A 24,309-nucleotide genomic window follows, 5' to 3' on the forward strand; every position below is an offset into this window, starting at 1 on the left:
CCCACCCTCTGTTACCAAGCCTGAAGCTTATGATCTCTAAACGTAAACAAAGCAAATGAAAATATGCTGGCTCTGTAGTCAGAACGTTCGACAGTTATTTTACCGAACGTTGTTCGATTCCAATTGCGGCAAAATTTTTTTTTTATTCAAATTGCATGTAATTGAGGCGGAAAAAATTAACGAAGATCCGCACAAAGAGGAGACGCCGAGAATAGTCGCAGGGCATTGTTTGTTGATGGCGATCATGTTATTCAGTTTTATCATATATGTTCTGTATATGAGTCAAGCAGTATTGATGTTATTTATTTATATAAAATTTAGGACTAGTTTAGACTTGTACAATCTTACGTACGTAGAAGAGCAAGTAAGTCTCAGTTCATCAGAAGAAGTCGTTATAACTAGTGTTGCTTTATTTATGGAAATATTTTTTTTTGTAATTGAAATTAAAATTATTTTTGAATATTTTTGATAAATGAAAATGAATGGACAAAAAACTTCAATTTCAGTCGTTGGCGATGGAAATTGCTTGTTCAGATGTTTGTCTTATTTTTTTTCATATTAAAAATTTTTTAATATTGTTTTTATTCTCAGTTATTGTCAATGAAGATACAAAAAATGTATGCGTCAGTCCAAAACTAACAGCGTCAAAAGTGAAACTTTTTATGTAATTCAAAAACTGTCAATGAGTGTACAAAAAAATACATTGCAGCAAAGAAAAATTGACTGGAAATTATAATAAAAATGGTTTATAATAAAAATCAAGAAAAATCTACAGACTATCCCGAATTAATTACTACGAAAGTTTTACTCGTACGTACTATTATTTACATATACATAAAACTATATACATATGCTCTGTCTTGCTTGGAACAGATTGTTCTGAAATTTATAAATTTCTTGGTGCCCTAAGGCTCCCTTTTTGTAGTGCATCCCTAAAAATTATCATTTTTCGAACGATTTCCCTGTTACCTACTCAATTTCAATTGATGTCAAGCTTCGGCCTTTTGCCGCACAACACGAGGGCGTAAAGTCAACTCCGGGAAACTTTCTGACTTCAGCCCAGCCTTAATATTACGAAGGGATTTTTCTTTTTGGATTTTTTAATATGGTAGGCCTTCTGCTCTTTCCTATTACCCTATGGCACTTCCTCATGAATACATTGTAACGCCATCTCTCACACGTCATTTATGTCCAGTACTGTATGACATCTTTCCGAAAGTTTTTGCATTACTATATATTTTTGTTGCGAACGATGATATTTAGCTATCTATGTAGATAGACATTAAGTATGTATTTTAAGACAGTAAAATTCATAAACGGTAAAGGTGAACAGATACTTTCCTGACAAGAAATAAACAGACAAATCCATTTTTCTGTCGTCAAACGGGTCAAGCTTTTTGTGAGATTTGGATCAGTCACAAAAGCAGGATTCGCTTTTCGAATAGAAATTGGCATCTGTTTTACTCTGAATAATTTGGTTTAGTGAATTCAAGTGCACATCTACATTCGTAAGTTTCTAAATGAAATTCATTTATTTCTATGCTCTTTTCATATAGTGAATTTCGTGAATGTAAATTGTTAAAAAACCTTCATCCTCGAAGTGAACAAAAACATTATTTGCCAATCATTATCTATACATTTAAGACATGTCATGAATTTATACATATTCAAAGAATTCTAATATGAATAAATTCATTCATAGTTTTTACCATGGAAGAAATTCGTCATTCTCAGCAAACAGGCACAAATTCTTTACCTCATAGTGTGCCAATAATTTTCAATCATTCAGCATCAACAAATAATACCCATCGACGAGGAAGAGCAAAGGAACAATGCATGCCTTAATGTCTGAAGCTTTACCGCTAGATGAAGCCGCAAGATTAGAAATGAAATTACTACCAACCAAAACTCCTGTCTCCGTTCTTCAAGAATTATTATCACGAAGAGGTACAACCCCTAAATATGAACTTGTGCAAATTGAAGGCGCAGTTCATGAGCCAACTTTTCGTTACCGAGTAACTGTTGCTGATGTTGTTGGTTTGTATCCTGTAATGTATACTGAAAGATAAATAATAGTACTATTATTATTAGATACTTTTTTATAAGAATTAAATTATTGAAGTAGATCCAATTGTTTCAGCTATGGGGACCGGTAGGTCCAAAAAAGACGCTAAACATGCTGCTGCCAAGGCTGTTTTGGATAAATTAATTGGTGTCAGTAATCCTGAAAATAATACAACAGATGCACCAATAATGAATAATATGGTCGAGTAAGTGAATAAATATGTGCTGAGCTGTATCAATATATCTAATAATCTAATAATTTTGTTTGTCAAGTTCGCAAATGTACAACAAGATGTACAGGAAATTATGGCGAAGATAAAGTTATTAATAATCCTATTGGATCTCTTCAAGAAATGTGTATGTCAAGACATTGGCCACCACCAAAATATACTATGGAAGGTGAAGCAGGTCTTCCACACGAAAGACAATTTACAATTGTATGTTCGATGCTTAAATATAAACAAGTTGGACAAGGCAAAAGTAAAAATTAGCAAAACGTCAGGCAGCTCATAAAATGTGGCAAGCTTTACGAGATGCAACAGATCAAACTTCCGTTTCCAGCTGTGGTGGTAGCGGTTTAGATGAAGATGAGGTAAATATTTTACATTTTTCAATTTATAGTATTATTAATAAAAATGATTTTTTAACAGAAATTTTAAATTATCTTAAGTCTTAGTTTTGAAAGGTTACATCTGTATTTTATCACAAGTGTATGTAATTTACATCCATTATATTTTTTTTAATTGCTAAAATTATTTCAAATAATAGATTTGGAATCAAAAGTGACAATACCCGATAGTAATTAGTACACTATACGTTAATCGAAAAGTAGAATAATGCTACTTACATGGCGAACTATCTTTATTTTATAACTCTATAATGTACTATTGTCATTCAGATAAATAGATGAAGTGGACGTGATTTTTTATATTTTTTTCTATCATATTCTTCGCTGATCTCTTATTCATTCCATTCACATATCTGTAACGGACTACATCTCATTGTAAAAATTAATTGGAAAGGAACAAATACTATTGAATTAACCAATTTTTCAGGTAAATGCTATTAAGTTGTAATATATAATGATTTGGCATGGTTAACAATTGAAGATTTTTTTTGTAGCTTTTCGATTAGCAAACAAGACCTTGTGTGTAACACGTATTTTTTTTATTTTATAATGATGAAATATTTTGAAGGTCATTTCCACTTCATTTTTTTATTTATCAAATTGAAATAAAGCTTATATTAATGAAAAGTAATAATTAATGAAAAATTTATTGATTAAAATTATCTGCTAGAATACATATTACTGATGGAGTTTTGAATTTAAAAAATAATAAAGATCGTTTATGTCCGTTATAGATTGAGCGGAATGTAATAAATATAACAGCTCGATATGCATCTTTAAAAGATAGTAAAATATCAACACTTACTACACCTCATAGTCACAAAGTATCACAATTTCATAAAAATCTTAAGTCTTCCGCCGGCTTGAAATTGTCTGAATTGCAGGTTTGTAAATATGAATAAACGACCTTTATAAACCATATAATTAAATGCTGTAGTTGCAAAGTTGAACGTAACTTCTATTATTTGTATCAATTCTTCAAAGTATTATTCATGACATATTATTCATTTATCAGCTTAGTGGACAAAAAAATTTTCAAATTTAATTCTAAAATTTCATAATATCATTTTTTAAATTGATTGTTTTGTATGTTTTTCTTACAGAATACCTGCTTGAATGATGGTGTGGTAAATTTGGTACAATTCTTACAAGAAATTGCATCTGAACAATTGTTCGAAGTCACATATGTAGACATTGAAGAAAAATCTATAAGTGGTAAGCTAAGAAAATTCAATTTTTTAATCTTTAATTTCAATTGGAAAATGTTCAGAGAACGATTCTGAACATTCCAGAATTTTTCCAGATTTTTTCAGATGTTGGAAATATGAGATTTTTCGATAAGTGATAAATCAGTAACAATTACTAATTTACCAGTTGCATACTCCCACTTTCTTAACTCGTTAAAAGTCTCACAATGACTATTCTTCTTCTTTACTTCAACCAAATATTTTTCACCATTCTATATCACTTTATTTATTAGACATTGAAAAGTATCTGTCACATTATTAAATCCAATTTAACACATAAGAAATATTTTTATGCATATTTTAATCAAGTTTTGAATATTCAATTACCCCAATAAGGAAACAACAAATTATCAAACTATATTTTATAAAGTAATTATTAAAATAGTAATGGAGTCATTGGCATTATATTTAAAAAAATTTAGCTACGGTTACTCACTTTTAGATTGTTTATCTCAAAAAATTGAAAAATCATTTACTGTGGCAGCCATTATTGCTGATTAGTCATACAAAAAATATGATGAAATGTCATTTGAAATTTTATTGAGGTCAGGGGAATTTTCGTGGTGGAACGAAATAGTACGAATAGTGTGCGATATTATCGATCGATTAGAAAACTGTAATATCAATAATACCGATAAATTGGCATAATAATCAGCATGGCTGCTATAGTAAATGTTTTTTTAACTTTTTGAGATAAAAAATCTCACAAATAAAAATGAATTCGAAAAAAAAATACGACGCGGGCGGTTTTTTTGGCTGGGAATTACTTCATTAAATTCAGCGCATTTTTCTCTATGAAATGAGCCCGGTTCCGACTTGTGCCACTAAATTTCGTATTAATCCTGTTCTTTGCTGCACATTTCCCTATTACATATTCAATTTTAGTTGACGTCGAGCTTCCGCTCTCCACTGCACAAAGGGAAGGCGCAAAGTCAACTTCGGAGTTTTTCTTTGGTACAGCCCAGCCTTAAAAATTTGGTAACACGACCAGTAGCTCGCAGACATTTAAACCGCGACATTTAATATTTAGTGTAATTGATCCGACGACAAAATATCAGTGCTCGGCAGTGGTCTGGGTGCGACCCGAAAGGTCCACACGACCAACTTCCCAGTGAAAAAAATTAAAAAAAAATATGCGTTAGAAGAATTCAAATATATTGTATAGATCTCTATTTTCATTGTTTATAACAGATTTAATTGTTATAAACAAAAAGAATGAGTATCCATTCATGTCGTACGGTTGGTAACTTTTTTTTAGCAAAAGAAAAAATTACGCGTTTAAAGAATTCAAATATATTGCATAAATCTCTAATTTTATTGTTTATAACAATTAAAAAATTTTTTATTCAAATATTATTATGATCGATAATCATTTGTTATTAACAATGTTTAATCGTTATTAACACAATTTCTTATTATTAACAATAATCATTGACTATTTTATTATCCTCAACGCTATTTTCTCCATCCCAACACAAGTTTAAAATTTCTTTATTGTTGATTTCGTTTTTTAAAAATTTTTTTTCCTATGAAATACTGTCATCATATTTCTGTACAATTGTTCTAAACATTTGATATCCATATTTTTCAAAAGATCTCGAAATTCCGTCTAAAAAATGGTATAATTTATAAATTGCAGAATTTAGGTAGTTCACTATTTTTTCAGTTTTTTGATTCTGCATAAAAAATGGCTGGACCGATTCTGCTGAAAATCTAATCAGTACTAAGTTACGTAATTACGCGTCGAATGCAGTTGGTCCCACGTCGATATCATTTTTGTTCTTGAGATAATCGAGGCGAAAAATAATTCCGAACGCACGTATGAACATACGAACATACGCACATACGAACATACGCACATACGTACATACACACACACAGACGTCCACGTAAAAAACTATCGTATTCAACTCTGGGGACCTTAAAACGTGGAGATATGTCAAAATTAGCGATTCGCAAAATCGGACCCATACTATAACTTCCCACTGGGAAGTTAATAAGTCAATGATAATTTATCTTCAGGATAATTGATCCTAGGGTCATCTAATACCGGGAGATGGCAGTCCGGGTTAATTTCTGGGTGGATGAATACTATTTAATGATGGGTATATATACAATAAAAAAAGTCTGAATAAGACAGATATTACCTGGCGATGTATAGAGTATCGGTAGAGGTTATGTAATAGTATAATTCATACAACAAGTAATAAAACAACCGGTATGTTATATGTTTGGTTTTTTGATCAAGTTTGTACTATTATTTCTATTTATTGTTTAATAGTATGCATCACTATAATTGATTTACGTGTGTAATATAGGTAAAGTTATTGATACTCCGCTTTCTCATGATCATGCTACTAATGTTGTTGGTATTGAAACTCTGAAGGTGAAAGAAAAATTGAATAAAAAAGCTTGCAAGGATTGAGCAATGAATGGAGTTTTGATTGCCAATGGTTTGAGTAATGTGCCATCACCTATATGAGCTCAGTTACCAAAAATGACATCACTAACGCGTACGGTATAACGAGCCAAGAAACTGATGGAACTGTTGTAGTAAATTTGAAGACTTTAAGAGAATTGATTAGACCAAATATGTAGCAAGTGACGAATGATGGTTAGGCATTTCTGTTACAGGACAACGGAGGAGGTTCGAAACGTTTTCCCATTTATAGTACTGCTAGAAATTTGAAAGTATTAGCTCAATGCTACTTGTGGTGTTGTGATGGTACATTCAATTCAATAAATCGGAAAAATTCTATACTTCTGTACTGCCTGTAATTAGACGTTATCAACCAAATTTGGAGCCTCGAAGAGTGATGAGTGATTTCGAACAAGCATTTATAAACGCCGTTGAAAGTCACGTGATTGAGGCTCATGAAGAACTTATTAGGTCACAGTTTTATGAGGATAATAAAGATTTATTCAGCGATTTAATTAATTACTTTGAGAGCACTTAAATTAGTGAACGTTGTTGTACTGGTAGGAAGCGGAAAAATCCAAATTCAATTTATCTTTATGGAATTGCTATCAAGCAACTCCTGATGATGTCATGCGATGAAACAATGATGTAGAAGGCTGGCATCGTTCATTTAATGGCAAAGTCCGTGTATCGCATGCAATTTTTAGTTCTTTTATAAATGTAATGAGAGCTGAACAAGTTTTAACAGGAACAACAATATCGCAAATAGAAACTGGTATGAACATTGTTGCTAAAAACGTAAGAAGTGTTGTTCAAACAGTACTGATTATTATTAAGTTTTATTTATTTTTTGAGATAACGATCAGCTAATAAACGATTATTTTATGTATATGTTCAGTCATTTTTCGAGCGCGCATTCGGAGCGCTGTATTTTTTACCTGCTCCAGATAAACAGGTGTTCTCACGGACTTTTCGTAGAGAATTCAATTATGTACAAAAAAGTATTATCATTTTTTTTCCTATCCACTACCGTTTTCACTGCGTAAGCGGTGAAAGGAAAAGAAACTCATGTTGCAAAATTTTAACATTATTTTAGCAATAGTAATTTTTGTTTCCGAGTGAAGATATTTTGCATTATTCTTTGTTTCCCGGGCCTGAGAAGGACATTTTATTTGAGTACCTCACCTTATAGGGCATAACTCTGGGAATGGCTCTACTTCTAGATACGGTGTTACTGAGGATGTGATATTCTCGTGCCTTTAAAAAGGCACGGGGATACACGTACCTAGCCTAAGGCCTTACGACATACCACGGCCGGAAGCACCTGGTTCTACATATCGTTTTCGCAGCCTCAGGTACGGGCTTGGATTTTGGTCACCCGTAGTACCAGTTTTATTTTCTTTGGTCAGCGGCCCCAGTTGTTTATGATATGAGGGGAAGCACCATTATATTGTCAACAGCTGAAAAAGTGTATAATTAGTATTATGACGTTTCTGGAAATATGTAAAATTTTGCATTAGAGATTATTGGATACCTGAAAGTAAAGCAAAAAAGATAAAAAGTAATAACAGTACATCCAGTTACCTTTCTTTCACGATTGTTGTTTTGTGGCTCACATGCTGTAACGTTTTGATTGGTTGTTTTGTTATTATTATTAATAATACTACTTTTTATAATTATTATTGTTTATGTCGGTTACCTCTGTGGAAACCCGTTACCGAACCCTGGCTGCAGCCTTCCATTGCGAGAGGTCAAAAGATACCTTTTCTATGCTTATTATGCGAGGCCCGGGGAGGCTGAGCATTTTTGGTCGAGTTAGGCTCACTGAGCATTTACGAATTCAAAGTGCGCTACCTATCGAGCCTACTCGAGCATCTGGTCGAGTTAGGAACATGAAACATTCTTTAGTCTGAGTAAAATCATATTACGACGCGCGGTAGGGACGGACCGATCGCGATCGCGTGCACGTGGCCAGGATCGGGGACCGGCTGTTAGCGAGAGCGCTAGAAGGCAGCGCGCGCAAGGTCAACCGGACACCCCTTCAAACGTTTCGAGTCTTAGCGGGCGCTGAGATGTCCAAGTTCCTGGGACGTCTTCTTGATCCACCCTGGTTGTTGGTGTGGGATCTGGTTGAATCCTGCAGCCTTTCTGACCTCACGCGTAAATAATGGCCCTGCCGCAAACCCCGAGTGGGGCTGATTTCACTAGCGGATATTTTCTTAAGTACGCTTGATTTCATATTTGCATATGTTGCCTTAAGGGTGGCAGTCCTTATGATATGTGTTGTATCGAGATACATATTGTTTCTGAAGAATATGAAATTATTAGGGTAGATAGTTTATGTGCATTTCTAAAAGAAAATCCCTTAGCCGAAGACAAGTACCATGGCATACTGTTATTGCTACGTATTGCTTTTTGATTAAAAGAAAATGCCCAGCACATTCCCTCACTCACGCCATAAAACTACTAACTACTAACTACTAACTAAAAACCAAAGGACGAATCCTCGTTCACGAACAATCAATCATGAAAATAGAATAACCTTCGCAGTATTGTCATGCAATACTTTCGGGCGAGGGACAGGCTCCCCTGAAGTGGTCTGCGTACTATTCACTAGCCACCTTCATGGATTAGATCTTCACGAGGTAGGAACACGCTGAATCGTCCGTGCCCTGAGAGAAATTTACTATCTTGTTTCAGCTTTTTATCTCCGCGTGTTTTGATATTTGTTTTTGTCTCACTTGATTGGTTTAGCAGCATGGCAAGAACCCGCTGACCTCCTGCTGCCTAAGATCGCGAGTATAATTTTGATCCATTTAGTGATGTTTAGGAAGTATGCCAAAGTATATATATATATATATGTATATATAAACATATGCCACAAGCTTATGTTTGTTTAGACAATTTCTACCATAATACTTAGTAGTTTGTGCAATTTTACGTTTGACCATTCTTTATTGTTTGGTTAGTATTGTTATTGTTGCTGTTATCAGAAAAGATTTAAAACACACTTTTTCTTAAAGACACATTTTCTTCCACACACGCACGCACCTGCATATCTGTGTGTGCTCTTTAGCCGAATGTGACAATATTAAAAATATCTGATCGCCGCTGGAGATACTATTTTTAATGCACATAAATGCTTCACTAAGTTTTTTGTAGTGTGATTCTTATCAGACTATTTCTCAATTAGATCATCTAAAACGTGTCGTAAATTAGCTAATGCACATAAATGCTGATTCCCTATAAGTATTTTTAGTTTGACATTTGCATAACTAAAACCTCCATTTGCTGCAAAAACTTTTTTAGCTATTGGTCCCCCCCATCATTTGAGCTCATCGAAACCCTTATGGGTTTATAAATTAATGATTTATAATAATAGTACAAAATTAATATTACATAAAATGGTATAATATATGGTAAGTTTTAGTTCTAACAAGATAGTATTACACTCTTTGGAGTAACGTCTTTTGCTAGTCGTCATACAAGGGGCATTGCCATAGTACATGATTTAAGTCCTGGTAAGGACATCTGCATGAGCACTCGCTACTGCCTATAATTCCTACGCGTGCTAGTGAGGAATTAAGATTGTATAGTCCAGTCAAGTTAGACCTGAAATGGAATTTTTTAACCTCGCTCAAACTTGGCTCGAATATTCTTAGGCATGCTAGATTTAAGTAGGGATAGTTTTTAGGGGGTTGCGAGCCCAGTGTCAGGATGATAAAGGGGTAAAACTGCTCGAAGAGTCCTTTCTTAACGTTTTTAGCAAAAACTATAATAGATATTAAAAAATGTTTTAGACAAAAGTTGTAGATAATATGAAAATCTACAACTTTTGTATGAAACATTTTTTCGCATCTATTATAGTTTTCTGTAAGACTATTTTGAAAATGTCGTATAATGTTTCCTTACACATCTCTTTGGCTACGTCTCGATAACAAGTCTGTAACAACAAATCATGCTAGTCTGTCTGTTGTGCCACAAGCTAACAGTTTTGGACATAGGCGATTATTATTAGGGATTTTATTGTAAAATTATAATTTATGAGTAACTAACTTTTCCATAGATAAACAATAAAAAGACAATGATTGGGCACCAGGCAAAGTCAATCCGCCAAACATTTACATTTTAATGTACAATCAATTTTAAACTGAGATGTATCTTGGCTTTATTAATTAAACAATTATATTAAGACTCCTTGAGTGCGGGTACAATAACTCATAGACTTGATAAAAATAATTATAGTAATTCGACATCTAGTCGGGCTTACTGAAGTACCAAAATAGTAATAATCGACATATGGCAATCTTCGGCAATTACTTACACTTTTAAGAAGAAGCAATATCCAGGAAGTTGGGAGCGTTCTGTAATTGATGACAGTTTGGATTCTTCTAATATAATGTTGGTGGAAGTACTTTTTTTGTATCCCAACGCTAATTACAGGGCTGTAATTTGGATTCTTCATAGTAAACTATTGAGTTTTTTTTGCAGCAGAAAGTGAATGGAAGAGCCATGATCTACAAGTCCTGGGCAAATGAACCTGGGCTTGTGCATTGATAACCTTGTATATGCGTGTCTTTCGTACATGAGGAATTTAATGAATGATATAACCTTTTCGGAGCAGTTTATTTCTGCTAATTTCAACAATAGAATATTGCTATTTACATTGTCGAACGCTTCCTAAACGTCAAGGAATGCTGATAATGTATCTTTATTTATCTTGAAGCTACTTTTTATAGATAGAGTCATATTCACCAGGTTATCAATACACGATTGCCTCTCTTAAATCCCGTTGAGAAGGGAGAATCATGTTATTGTACGCACACCACTATTCAATTCGATTTTTTAACATAGTTTTGAAAAGTCTACAAATACATGATGACAAAGAAATTGGTCTAAAGTTCACCCCATCCGCTTTTTTTATGAAATGTATGTAAGTGAGTTTCCACTCAGTGAGAAAGTTGGTTGTTTGAAACATTTCATTAAAGATATCGAGTAAAATTAGTTTGTATTTGATAGGTAAGTTTTGAAGTACGAAGTAATTGATACTATCAAGACCAAGGGCTGATTTCACATTTTTGCCTTCCAGTGTGCAGTTGAATTCGTTTGCATTTCATACTAGAAAGAACCTCGGGCACAAGGCACCCATGGGGGACTTATTTTATCTAAAGCAATACTGATAGAGATGTCAGAGTTTAGGGTACTTGATAAGCTACGTGGGTGGGTGTTAACCCATTCATTTTTAAGTATCTTGCATTTGTTCGAAGTATAATTTCCGTTGGTTCTGAAATTTAAGGTTTCTGTGAAGTGTTTGAAGCTATTTATTTTTTTCCTTATATTTATTTTGTGTGCTTATATTCCTCACAGAGAAACTTTTCAAAACTGTCTTCTAGTGACCTTGATACATTATGCCAATTAGTTTGAAGTGAGTGAACTTTAGAAACCTTCTGTGATAAATCATTTTTTCAGTGTTTAATTTACAAATATAAGAAAGTCATCCGAACCACAGGTTTCGTTATGTGTTGTGACGCTGACTTCGTCTGCTATTGAGCTTGTTGACATGATAAAGTCAATATTAGATTTTGTTCCTCTGTTTGGGTTAACGTGGGTACATGAGTTGCAGTTGCGAATATGCAGATTACTATTATTTAAGACTGTTGATAATCGTTCTCCATTGTAATCGTCTATTTTAAATATCACTATCACTCCGCCAGAGTCACTCGGTAGTCATTAGTGAAATAAATTTTTCTTTTTGAGAGGATTCCAATCTACAATATTACTGAATATGAAGACAAATTAACATAATTATGTTAATTATAAGTCAGTTTAGTTGTTTATTAAACCATGTTGGATTCTATTGAAATATATCTCGTTATTTCCCGTCGAGTCAACGGCAATTTTACCAATTTCATTTTCTGATAAAATGATAACATTTTTGTATTTCTGATTCCGTTGTCACTTCCATTTTCAAATTATCATAATCCTATTAAAATTTGTCTATAAAAGAAATTCTGATTCTTTTGGATTATACTGTTCTTTTTTACTTCCGACTATAATCTATTAATCCTGTTCAAATGCAAATTTTCATCGTTCGCACTTTTTGTAAGGAAGGTGCTTAGTCGGACCAACGTGAGCTTACTGATGATGTCTGATAAGAGTCAGGCTGCCTGATGAGTTCACAATCATCACTGTAGATGATTAACTGATGAGTTATTTCATTTCTGAAGAATATTCTGGAGAGTTCTCTGGGTTTTCACTAGAGAGTTCGACTGCGTGAGTTCTCTGCTAGTACACACGTACCGAGTTGACTGTTACAACGAGTTGTCTGTGGGTTGGCATCGTCCGATGATGCCCAGGAATCGTCTGAGTACGAGCTACGTACGATTACTTGCAGTAACCGACGAATACTAAAGATTACGGACCGTTTTTCCCGAAAACTCTGCATTTTCGATCCTTTGAAAAAGGATATTTACGCCTAGGAATTAATTAGAGTCGTCTCATCGGTGTAGATAAGTTGGCAGGAGAGACATTGATTCATCTAATTATTTATAATAAACTTAATTAAAACTTATTTATTATAAATAGCAATGAACATCATAATATAAAAAACATAAAGTCATCCCTTATCCACATCACTTTCTGGCCCAAACATGACTGCTCCCCTCCTCATAGTCTGATCCGCACCTACGTCATAGACCAAACTATAGCGCATTTTCAACGTTCCCTTTCTATAGTAGGTTATCGACTACAATAGTTTGAATGAGCCAATTCTAAACAGACGAAAATTCCAAAAATAGTCATTTTCGTTTTGACAGCATGTGAATAACTCTCTAAGCATAATTTGAGGCATTTTCGCAGAATTACGGACAGACACTCTAATTTTATTTATATATATAAACCGTGATAATCTATCGATGATAATCTACAGATTATCATAAATTTGACGGTAATTTGACGACACTGCAGTGTGAGGGTAAAAATTACATATATATATATCCCAATTCTTATATAATAAAAAATTGATCATGAATATAGCAAATAAATCTATGTACATAATCCTCACTTTGAAAACTATAAAAATACGTCCAGAATTTGAGTGGATCACTGAATGTGTATGGACTTCTATCCAAAGCCAATGAGCTATCAATATTTTCACGAATAATATATAATACTGATGTTTCTTTTATGACTTCCACATAAGAATGTTCAATAAAAAAAATTGTGAGAATGACGTTTAAAAAACTGAACAGTTAAAAACACTTGAGTTAAATTTTATAGAGAACTTTTCGTTTCTGTTCACAAATTTTATTGCATTACATATTTAGAAATTTCAATAGAAGAGAAAGAATTCAAATAGGTTTAGCGAGAAAAATTTGCTTTTAAACCGATTTCAACAAGAAAAATAGATTATAATCAAAAGTGAAAAAATAATATATCCAATAGAATTAGAATTTTTTCTAATGACAAATTTTAATTTAATAATTATTTGTCTTGTTCTATAGGTAACAAAAGAAGCAGTTTTTATAGGATTTGGATGACATCAATCGGAAAATAATACTTAATAATTATTCTTATATTTAAATACTATCTAAAGAACTTATATATATTTTGCAGATTTCCGCGATTTCGTTCGCGTAATGTGTAGCATTACATTAGAATGGATGCCGTTTTTCATTGTTTGTAACAAATTCAATTGTTATTAACAATTTACGTGAACAAAAAGTAGCCTATAACCTTCCCCACAATACCCTCGACATTTCTACAAAATTTGGTCGCAATCGAATAAGCAGTTCGGAGATTACTCCGAACAGACGGACAGACAGACATCAAGAATTTATCTATCTTTACTAATACTAGTAGATACCTGAAAAAGTGCTCCAACCATCGGCAAGGGTAGAAACAATCTCTAAAGGATTTACTTTCTAATATGGAAAAAATGTTCAACTAAGAAATGCAGATCTTTAAATTTTACGTAAAAAAGTATACCACCCTCTTACTCCTATTTCTGATTGTTTGCAAAAAAATTTCGCCTGATTTCAGTATTTTTGAACATTTAGAGAAGAAAAGTATTCTTAGCATTTTTCAAAAGTGACATCAGTGTCCACATCACTCAAAATGTGGATTTCCACCTTACTTCAACTGGACTATAAGTCAAATAGTACCGGGCATAAATGCTATTCATTTTTTTGAAGGTTATACATGTGATTTTTCGATACCCGTTTGTATAAAATGACACATCATTTGTGTTCGGTACTACACATTTAATTAAAAAAAAAAATGTGTGAATATTAAGTCATTCACCTAATAATCAAAGTTTTTGAGTACTAATTCAAATAAAAGGTTATAGACAAAATTACAGGAATATAATTCAATATATCTTGATTGTACAAAACCTTCATTTTCATCATATCAATTGTTTTTGAACTATAAATTCTACGTTTTACCGGTTTTATTTAGTATCATGACTGATTTATCAGTTTTCACTTATTACTTTATCCAAAGTAACATCGCTTTCAGAAGTTGGAATATCATCTTTTATCTGCTCGTTAAAACAAACGCCAATTAAATGCGGGTTTTTATTTATGACTGTTTCACACTTATAATAATTGTTCATAAACTTATCATAATAACCCATTCCATGACCAAGTCGTTTGCCTGTATTTTTTAAATACTTTTCCCATTAAAAAATTTTTATTCTAAATCTTGAGATGAAATAAAATATAATAATTATTCATTAACTAACCTGTTCTTGTAAATGCTACACCTGGACATATAATAAGATCCAATCCACCTAGTAAATTGTAATAATTAATTTTTTACAAAGTTTTATTAAGCTTAATGAAACTGAACTTACCTGTTTTTAATGCATCTTCTCTATTATTATCATTTGGCTGTTTAATCATCCACTTCGTCAATGGTAAATTATCGAAATCTTCTAATGAATGCAATCTTACCATCATCATGTTTTTACCATTGTATTTGGGTACAAATACTTGTTTGCCTATTTTAAACAAATAAGCCAATATCGGAAATGTATTAATTTCATTATCAGTACTTAAGTATATGGAGATTCTTTCACTCGATTGAAATTCAGGTAAATCGAATACCTGTAATTGAATAAAATTACATTTAGAAAAAAAATATTTGTAAAAAAAATGTACTTGATTTTTAAAATCATGTTTAAAATTAAAGTTTATAATAAAAATACTCGGATCCATTATAATAACTTTCTATTAGAAAGTTAATGAAGAAGATTATCAGTACTTTTATCTTTTTTACAAACATGTTATTAGTATGAAACAAATTCTAATGATGCACATTAAGAAGTGATCAATTTTGAGAAAATTAATGAAAATATGATATACCACTTTTTAAACATAATTATAACTCGAGACAACAGAAAATGGTTTTCTATTCGTAAATTTGTGTAATTAATAACATTGATATATATTTTTAATTACCTTTTTACATACTGTGTCTGACTGACGTACTTTTTCTTCTTGACTCATATTATTAATAACTCCTTTAATTTCCTTTCTAACTATGTTTTTCGCTAATTTAATTGCATCCATGATTTCACTTTTCTACCATATGCTATACATTACATGTAGTCTAAGTTGTTTATCATGAAAAATAAAAAGTATTTAATGATAAAGATTATAATCCGAAAGATAGTCTGGAAAAAAATCATACATTAATATTTAAGCATTCGATAGATTTGTTTTGAGTTAACAAGAATCATTATTTACAAATTCAAGCGTCTATTTACCCTGAAAGAATATTCGTTTTTATTAATTCATAAATTTCTTTTTGTGTGCAGGCAAATGTCAGTGCCTTGTGCAGTTGTCAACTTTACCAGTAGCAGTATGTTATGGCTGTGGTATTACTAGTAAAGATGCTCAAGCAAGCGCAGCGCAAAATGCTTTAGAATATCTAAAAATCATGACAAAAAAGTAAATTTATGAGCATAGGAACATTTGTTTTATAAAAGTCATCATTTCTGTCGGAATTAAATACAATAGTGTCATTATTACAAATAACTATCACTGCTTAGTAAATGATGTAATTACTATTGTGAACAACGGTAATGATAATAATAATAATAATAATAATTATAACACTAATAAAAATAAGACTCTCCTTAGAGATAAGAATATAAACATTGAATATTATAATAACAATCGATAATGAAAATTACATGAGTTCTCTAATTTTTTTAACCAATTTGTTCCTCTAGAGCATATATTATCTCGTCATCTATATGTAGCTGAAGGAGAAACAGTGTTATAAATGGCTTGTAAATTTGGAGAATCGATTTTATTTCATGTATTATATTTAAGATTGAAAAAAATGCCTCTTTCTTTTATTTGATATTATAGAATACTTAAATTAAAGTGTCAATAGAACTTTTACGTCATGATGTACAATAAACAACTATATCACAAAATTAACATCGCTTGATTAAAAGGCAAGTTTTTCTGTAAATTCTAGTCATTATCTATGCAAAATGATGTTTTAATGTTAAGTATAATTAATTAGCTTTTTTAAGAAAATTGAATGATGTATAAATATTATTCCATCATAATTAAATTTATAACTATCATTGTATTTTTTGTTTACATATTGAATAATCATACATTTGAATTTATTCATTAAAATTGTTGATAATCATTTGTGTCATTTGAAACTACAAGCTACTCGAAAACTAAATAAATTAAAAAATTATCATTTCGCCGTAAATTAATTTTTTATATTCTATATTGCTCTAGTAATATAATACTCTAGTTGCATATGTCATATACATAACATGTATCTATAACAGTCAACAAATTTGATAATATGTTCGTTCTAGACTTACGTTTATCAATAATATAGAATATTACTTCCATAAAGAATTTTAGATTCGTGAAATAGAAAAGAAATTTAATTTTAAAAAAATATTTAAATTATCAGTAAAAACTTGCAATAAATATCAGTAATGAGTTTGAGATATATATATTATTCACAGTTAAAATTACAAACAGATACAATTATTTTCATACTTTTAGAATTACAGGTATTATTGACAATAAAAGCTCATTATTTAATTTACTCAAGATTTTTATAATACTTTCAAAAAATCTAGAAATACTCCATTTCTGCATTAAAATAAATAATAACGCACGAAACGAATCAAACTGTTAGTGTAATGCAAAATATCAGAAGACACGTTTACTTGATAGTATCTCGTGCGGGACGTATGCAAATAGCCAGAACTCTATAGTCCCGGATAAAGTAGAACCACGAGAAATAATTATCCTAAATAGGTTATAGACGAGAAAATTCAAAATCCTTAACCGTCTATTGTCACGAATAATGTAGATAACCGAATTTTACAGAATCCCAATCATTTTAAATCACGAATAACTTACTTTATTGAACCTTACATTTCTATAAATTATGTATTCCTATGAATATCCGTTGTCTCGAAAAATAGTTTTTTGAAAGGATGTGATTCTTACAACTGTCGGTAATGAAGTTCTGACGAGTAAATGTAGTATTATTATAAGAATTTGGAGCAGGGAACATGCAAAACAAAAATTGCGTTTTATCTGAATAATAGATGGATTTAATATTATATAAACCATCTTGCTTCGAAATAATCAACATATTATTAGGCTTAAATTATAATAACAATTTTTTAAGCCTTTTTCCCAATCCTTATTTAATTTAAGTCTAGATGATTTAAAAAATTATTTAGAATCAAATGTACAGTTGTAAAAAATACTTAAATATTAATTTTTAAATACTACTACAAATAATAAGCTTAAGATTTTCTATCGGAAAATATATTTGTATTAAAACAATTTTTTAAAATAATTTTTGTTCCATTATAAATTCTATTGAGTTTCACTGTTTATAAATCTGACAAAACAAATTTAATTGTTTATTACATAAAAAAGAATTATCAAAAGTTTTAAAAAAGTCTTTACGAAATCGAATGAAAAAAAAAAAAAAATTTGTATTTAAATACAAATACTACGAATAATAGTATTCGAGTAGAGTATTTTTATTTTAAATACTTTCACTCAAATACTTGATCGGGATTGAACCCTGCTCGGCAAAATAGAAGTCTTATCTGGTGCTTTAACCACAAAGCCAGCATATTTCCAATCAAAATTTCATGTTTATTCATCTTAAACTACATGTTTCGATCCGTAGACTTGGAATTGAGCTCGCTTGTTGAAATTTATACCTAATAGAAATAATAATAATGGATGAATATGTATGTATTTTAAGTTATATTCAGGTATTACATTGATTAAGGTTGGGCTGAAGTCAGAAAGTTTCCCGGAGTTGACTTCACGCCCTCGTGTTGTGCGGCAAAAGGCCGAAGCTTGACATCAACTGAAATTGAGTAGGTAACAATGGAATCGTTCGAAAAATGATAATTTTCAGGGATGCACTACAAAAAGGGAGCCTTAGGGCACCAAGAAATTTACAGCTTTTTGAATAATCTGTTTCGAGCAAGACAGAGCACAGAATATATCTATCTATCTCCGTCTTATTTTTCAGAGAAGACTGCGAGTTCGAACAGTTGACGAGCAAGCACATCCCCCACCCTCTGTTACCAAGCCTGAAGCTTATGATATCTAAACGTAAACAAAGCAAATGAAAAATATCAGTGCTCTGCAGTGGTCTGGGTGCGACCCGAAAGGTCCACACGACCAACTTCCCAGTGGACAAAATGAAAAAACAATTCGAATAGAACCCGTTTCCATTTTTTATAACAAATGGAATCGTTATAAACGAAATGAGGCTGTTTTTATTCATTTAATATGGTTAGTTACTTTATTTCAGTAAAAGAAAAAATTGTGCGTTAGAAGAATTCGAATGTACCTCATAGATCCTTTTTTTCATTATTTACAACGAATTTCATTGTTATACACGAAAAAAGTATGTTTTCATTTATGGCATACGGTTGGTAACATTTTTTTAGCAAACGGAAAAATTATGCGTTAAAAGTACTCATATATGTAGAAAGGGTCCCTATTTTTGTTGTTTATAACAATTTAAAACGTATTATTTAAATATTACTATGATCAATAATCACTTGTTAGTAACAATGTTCAATTATTATGAACTATTATAGCGTCTTTAATGCTGTTTTCTCAATCCTGACACGAGTTTAGAATTTTTTCATTGCTGATATTGTTTTTTAAATTTTTTTATTTCGATAAAATATTGTCATCATATATCCATACAAGTATTCCAATCATTTGATATTCATATTTCTGCAATGATCTTGAAATTTTGTCTAAAAAATGGTATAATTTATAAATTACAAAATTCAAGTAATTTCCTCTTTCCAGTTTTTTGATTCTGCCAAAAAAATGGCTTTACCGATTTTCCTGAAAAATTTTTCAGTTCTAAGTTACGTAATTACGCGTCGGATGCAATTGGTCCCACATCGATATCATTCTCTGTCGTCGAGATAATCGAGGCGAAGAATAATTCCGAACGTACGTACGCACAGATGCACATACGCACATACGCACAAACGCACATACGTACATACACACACACAGACGTCCACGTAAAAACTGTCGATTTATTCTAGAATAGGCTTTCGAATTTATTTATTATTAACTTTTTTTTAGCAAAAGGAAAAATTACGCGTTAGAAGAATTCAAATATATTGCATAGATCTCTATTTTTATTGTTTATAGCAGATTTAATTGTTATGAACAAAAAAAATGAGTTTTCATTCATGTCGTACGGTTGGTAACTTTTTTTTTAGAAAAATAAAAAATTACGCGTTAAAAGAATTCAAATATATTGCATAGATCTCTATTTTCATTGTTTATAACAATTAAAAAATTTTTTATTCAAATATTATTATGATCGATAATCATTTGTTATTAACAATGTTCAATCGTTATGAACACAATTTCTTATTATTAACAATAATCATTTACTATTTAATTATACTCAACGCTATTTTCTCCATCCCAACACAAGTTTAAAATTTCTTTATTGCTGATTTCGTTTTTTAAAAATTTTTTTTCCTATGAAATACTGTCATCATATTTCTGTACAATTATTCTGAACATTTGATATCCATATTTTTTCAAAGATCTCGAAATTCCGTCTAAAAAATGGTATAATTTATAAATTGCAGAATTTAGGTAGTTCACTATTTTTTCAGTTTTTTGATTCTGCATAAAAAATGGCTGGACCGATTCTGCTGAAAATTAAATCAGTTCTAAGTTACGTAATTACGCGTCGAATGCAGTTGGTCCCACGTCGATATCATTTTTTGTTCTTGAGATAATCGAGGCGAAAAATAATTCCGAACGCCCGTATGAACATACGAACATACGCACATACGAACATATGCACATACGTACATACACACACACAGACGTACACGTAAAAACTATCGTATTCAACTCTGGGGACTTTAAACGTGGAGATATGTCAAAATTAGCGATTCGCAAAATCGGACCCATTACTATAACTTCCCACTGGGAAGTTAACATGCTGGCTCTGTAGTCAGAAAGTTCGACAGTTATTTCACCGAACGTTGTTCGATTCCAATTGCGGCAAAATTTTTTTTTTTATTCAAATTGCATATAATTGCAATTTTATTATGCCAAAAATGAGTTTTAAATTTCAATTTTTATGCAAAATTATTTTTCAATTAATCGATGACAAATAAGAAAATATTTGAACAGAGCCATAAACTCTTTTTTTGTACAAATACATTGATAATAGCCTTTTTTAACAACTTATTAACAATAAAAAGTAGTTTAAACAATCTGTGGCGAGTTCCGGCACTTCCCCGGCAAGCTCTACCCACACTCTTTGTGCCCAAGCCTGCAGCTTATAATTTTGAAGCATCGTTAATATTGTTGGAATCGTAATAGCTCAGTGGTTAGAGCACTAACCTTTCTTTTTGCTGGGCAGGGTTCGATCCCAGTCATAGGCAATTTTTTTTTCTTTTTTTTGCTTAAGTGACTTTATATACTTATAAATAATTTCATATATTTTACTAAATTATTCTTCCAATTGATTACGGAAAACAACTTGTTTTTCTGAAAATAAGCTGAGGATGAAGAACGAGTTACTATGACATCTCTTTTTTCGAAAATGTTGTCTTTAAAAGACAATAGGAATTGATTTTGAACTTATATAAGCAACCAATTATTGTATTTATATAAAATTTGATTGAAAAAAAAAGGAAAAAAAAATTGGCTATGACTGGGATCGAACCCTAATCGGTAAAATGAAAGCTTGGTGTTCTACTTACAGAGCTAACACATCATATCTGACATTACGTTTATGTTTATAAATTGTGTAATGCAGGCTTGAGTACGAAGGGTAGAGATAGAGCTTGCCGGCGAAGTGCCGGAAATCCCCGTGGATTATTTCAACTACTTCTAAATATTTCTAAATTGCTTAAAAAAAAACTATGTTCATATAGCTATAGTAAAAAAAGTGTTCATAACCCTGTTCATATGTTTTCCAACTCGACGTCGATAAATTACATAAATAATTAAGAAGAAAAAATCAAATCTTTAGTAAGAATTCATTTTAGCATGTCAATATTATAATTACATGCAAATCTAACAAATGAAAAAGAAAAAAAAAAACTTTATCATGACTGAAATCGAACCCTGCTTAGCAAAATAAAAGATCGATGCTGTAACCACTGAGCTATTATGGTTTTAATATGATTATATATGCTTAAAAATTATAAGCTGCAGGCTTGGGCACAGAGAGTGGGGGTAGAGCTTGCCGGGGAAGTGCCGGTACTCGCCACAGATTGTTTGAACTACTTTTCAATGTTAATAATAATATGATTAACTTGTTAATAACATTTCAATAACATAAAATTGTTAATACATGTAAAGATGTATAAGTTGTTAAACACAGGCAATTATCAATGTATTTATACAAAAAAAAAGTTTATGGCTCTGTTTAAATATTTTCCGACTTAGCGTTAATAAATTTAATGAGTAAAGAGAAAAAAAAATCAAATCGTTATAAAGGAATAATTATGGCATGTCAATATTGTAATTACATGCTAATCTAACGAATAAAGTAGAAAAAAAAGTGATTATGACTGGGATCGAACCCTGCCCGGCAAAATAGAACTCTGACGCTCTAACCACATGGCCAGCATAATCTCGATATTGAGTTAATGTATATTTGTTTTTACACTACATGCTTGGATACGCCGACTTGGAATTGAGCTTCCTTATTAACATTTATACCTAATAAAAATGATAATAATGGATGAATATATGTATTTGAAGTTATTTGCAGGTATTATATTAATTAATGTTAAATGAGTATCATTATTTTTATTTATCCTAACTGCAATAGTCATCAAAGTGTAGGGCATTGTAAAGTGATACACTATGTTTACATCACATACATATATTACCCGTACACACACATACACAAATTACTCGCCAAAATGCAGGGCACCATCAGTTCTGGATACGGATTGAGCATTTTTTCAATATGGATGACTGAGGTCATCTGCGAGCATAATGCTGTCACCTATCAGAATTTTTTCAAACTAATTTTCCGGAGAATATCATCTGGAATACAAGATTTCTAATTATTTCTAAATTATTAAATTTTATACTATGAATTGATTTTTTTGACATTCAGACAGGTGGCAAGGACTGACGCAAACACGAATTTTGGGCGAAAAACGTATAAAAATAGAATAATTAGTGATTTTTCATCTGAATGATGTGGCCGCCATCTTGAAATTGAAGCGCGGCAAGTCAATTCATAATTTTTTCATTATTCTTTCTAATTTTTTTAATAAAAATATTCACTATATACAAAAAATTGTTGTTTACGTCAGTCCGGCATTAATTCCTCTGCAATTTGGTACCTAATTTTATAGAAATAATTGTAAATTGGCGAAGAAATTAGAAATATCCCGATCCCATGTATTTGGATAGGGGGAATCAGTCGCCTCTCTGACTTCAGCCCAGCCTTAATGCCTGGTCCATCAAAAACTTTGATACCATCTGAGCAATTATCGATGGAGTAGTTTTTTTTTCAAATAGAGATTCAACATCTAAGGGCGAGTTTCACCACATAGCAGACTGCTATTGTGTACCAACTTAAATTTTCAAAAATGAAAGAAATTACCATTTGTGCCATCTGGCGAGTTCTGGTGAAGTAACTTATGTTCTTGGAAAGAAATTTTAATATGGTTGACCGGCAAAAGTGATTGTAAACAAGAATAAGACTGAATAGGTAAATTTTACTCCTTATAACTTTTCTTTCACTTATTTTACAATAAATATTAGTAAGTATTATTACTGAATCATGTATTAGCTAGAAAATCGTTTATTGAACAAACGTGAACAAATAGTAGCAATTGTTATTAGCATAGAAATTGAAAGAAGTAAGGTTAAAGGCTCATTTATGTTCATACATTTGAATCAATGGAAATGAATGATTCATTTTAATAATGTAATTTCATTCTAGATTATTATTGAAATGTCACAAAAACATTGTTCCGTTGATGACAAACTAATACTAATTGATTTGGTAGAGCAACATTCAAAAGTGGTGGAGAATAAGAGACCTGATGCAGTCGGAAATCTCGAAAAAGATGAAGCATGGAGTGTCATAACGGAGACATTCAACAAGAAAGTTGTATTCAAACGAAATACTGCATCCTTGCGAAACTGCTGGCAGCATATAAAACAATGTGCTCGAAAAAATGCAGCACAATCTAAGCAACAAACACGTGCTACAGGTAACCTAATAATAAATAAAATCAATAATAATTCGAATCCAGACTTACTATCAATTATCATTAATACTAATTTTTACAGGTGAAGGTGTTAATACAGGTCAAATGAGTGTAATTGATATGGCAGCATTGGAAATAATTCATCCATTCTCTGTAGAAGGCCTACAGAATATATTCG

General features: G+C 31.4%; 2 protein-coding genes across 2 annotated transcripts; one reads left to right on the forward strand and one right to left on the reverse strand.

Moving 5' to 3' along the window:
- The first annotated feature begins 1,298 nt into the window (after nt 1-1,298).
- On the forward strand, nt 1,299-16,892 carry LOC118071382 (RISC-loading complex subunit tarbp2-like). Its single transcript, XM_035090520.1, is given in 9 exon segments — nt 1,299-1,508; nt 1,703-1,825; nt 1,828-2,037; nt 2,141-2,270; nt 2,357-2,544; nt 2,547-2,656; nt 3,427-3,576; nt 3,796-3,907; nt 16,179-16,892. Coding segments are annotated over 8 exon segments (1,152 nt in total). The 5' UTR covers nt 1,299-1,508; nt 1,703-1,710; the 3' UTR covers nt 16,316-16,892.
- Nucleotides 14,744-16,266, reverse strand: LOC118071380 (5-formyltetrahydrofolate cyclo-ligase-like). The gene is made up of 5 exons (XM_035090519.1): nt 16,128-16,266; nt 15,820-16,034; nt 15,213-15,465; nt 15,102-15,149; nt 14,744-15,013 (listed from the first exon to the last, which is right to left on the reverse strand). Exons 2-5 carry the CDS (start codon nt 15,928-15,930, stop codon nt 14,832-14,834), a joined length of 594 nt encoding a protein of 197 aa, XP_034946410.1. The 5' UTR covers nt 15,931-16,034; nt 16,128-16,266; the 3' UTR covers nt 14,744-14,831.
- Nucleotides 16,893-24,309: the final 7,417 nt, after the last annotated feature.

The sequence above is a fragment of the Chelonus insularis genome, unplaced genomic scaffold (genome assembly GCF_013357705.1).
Source record: "Chelonus insularis isolate UGA/USDA-ARS -01 unplaced genomic scaffold, ASM1335770v1 contig_79_pilon, whole genome shotgun sequence".
NCBI classification, from domain to species: Eukaryota; Metazoa; Arthropoda; class Insecta; order Hymenoptera; family Braconidae; genus Chelonus; species Chelonus insularis.

Excerpts from the sequence above, each read along its gene's own strand:
- LOC118071380 (XM_035090519.1), bottom strand. The coding sequence starts at position 15,930 with ATGGATGCAATTAAATTAGCGAAAAACATAGTTAGAAAGGAAATTAAA. Across the intron at positions 15,150-15,212 it reads AGAAGATGCATTAAAAACAG|GTGGATTGGATCTTATTATA; the intron begins GTAAGTTCAGTT and ends ACAATTTACTAG. Across the intron at positions 15,014-15,101 it reads TGTAGCATTTACAAGAACAG|GCAAACGACTTGGTCATGGA; the intron begins GTTAGTTAATGA and ends TAAAAAATACAG.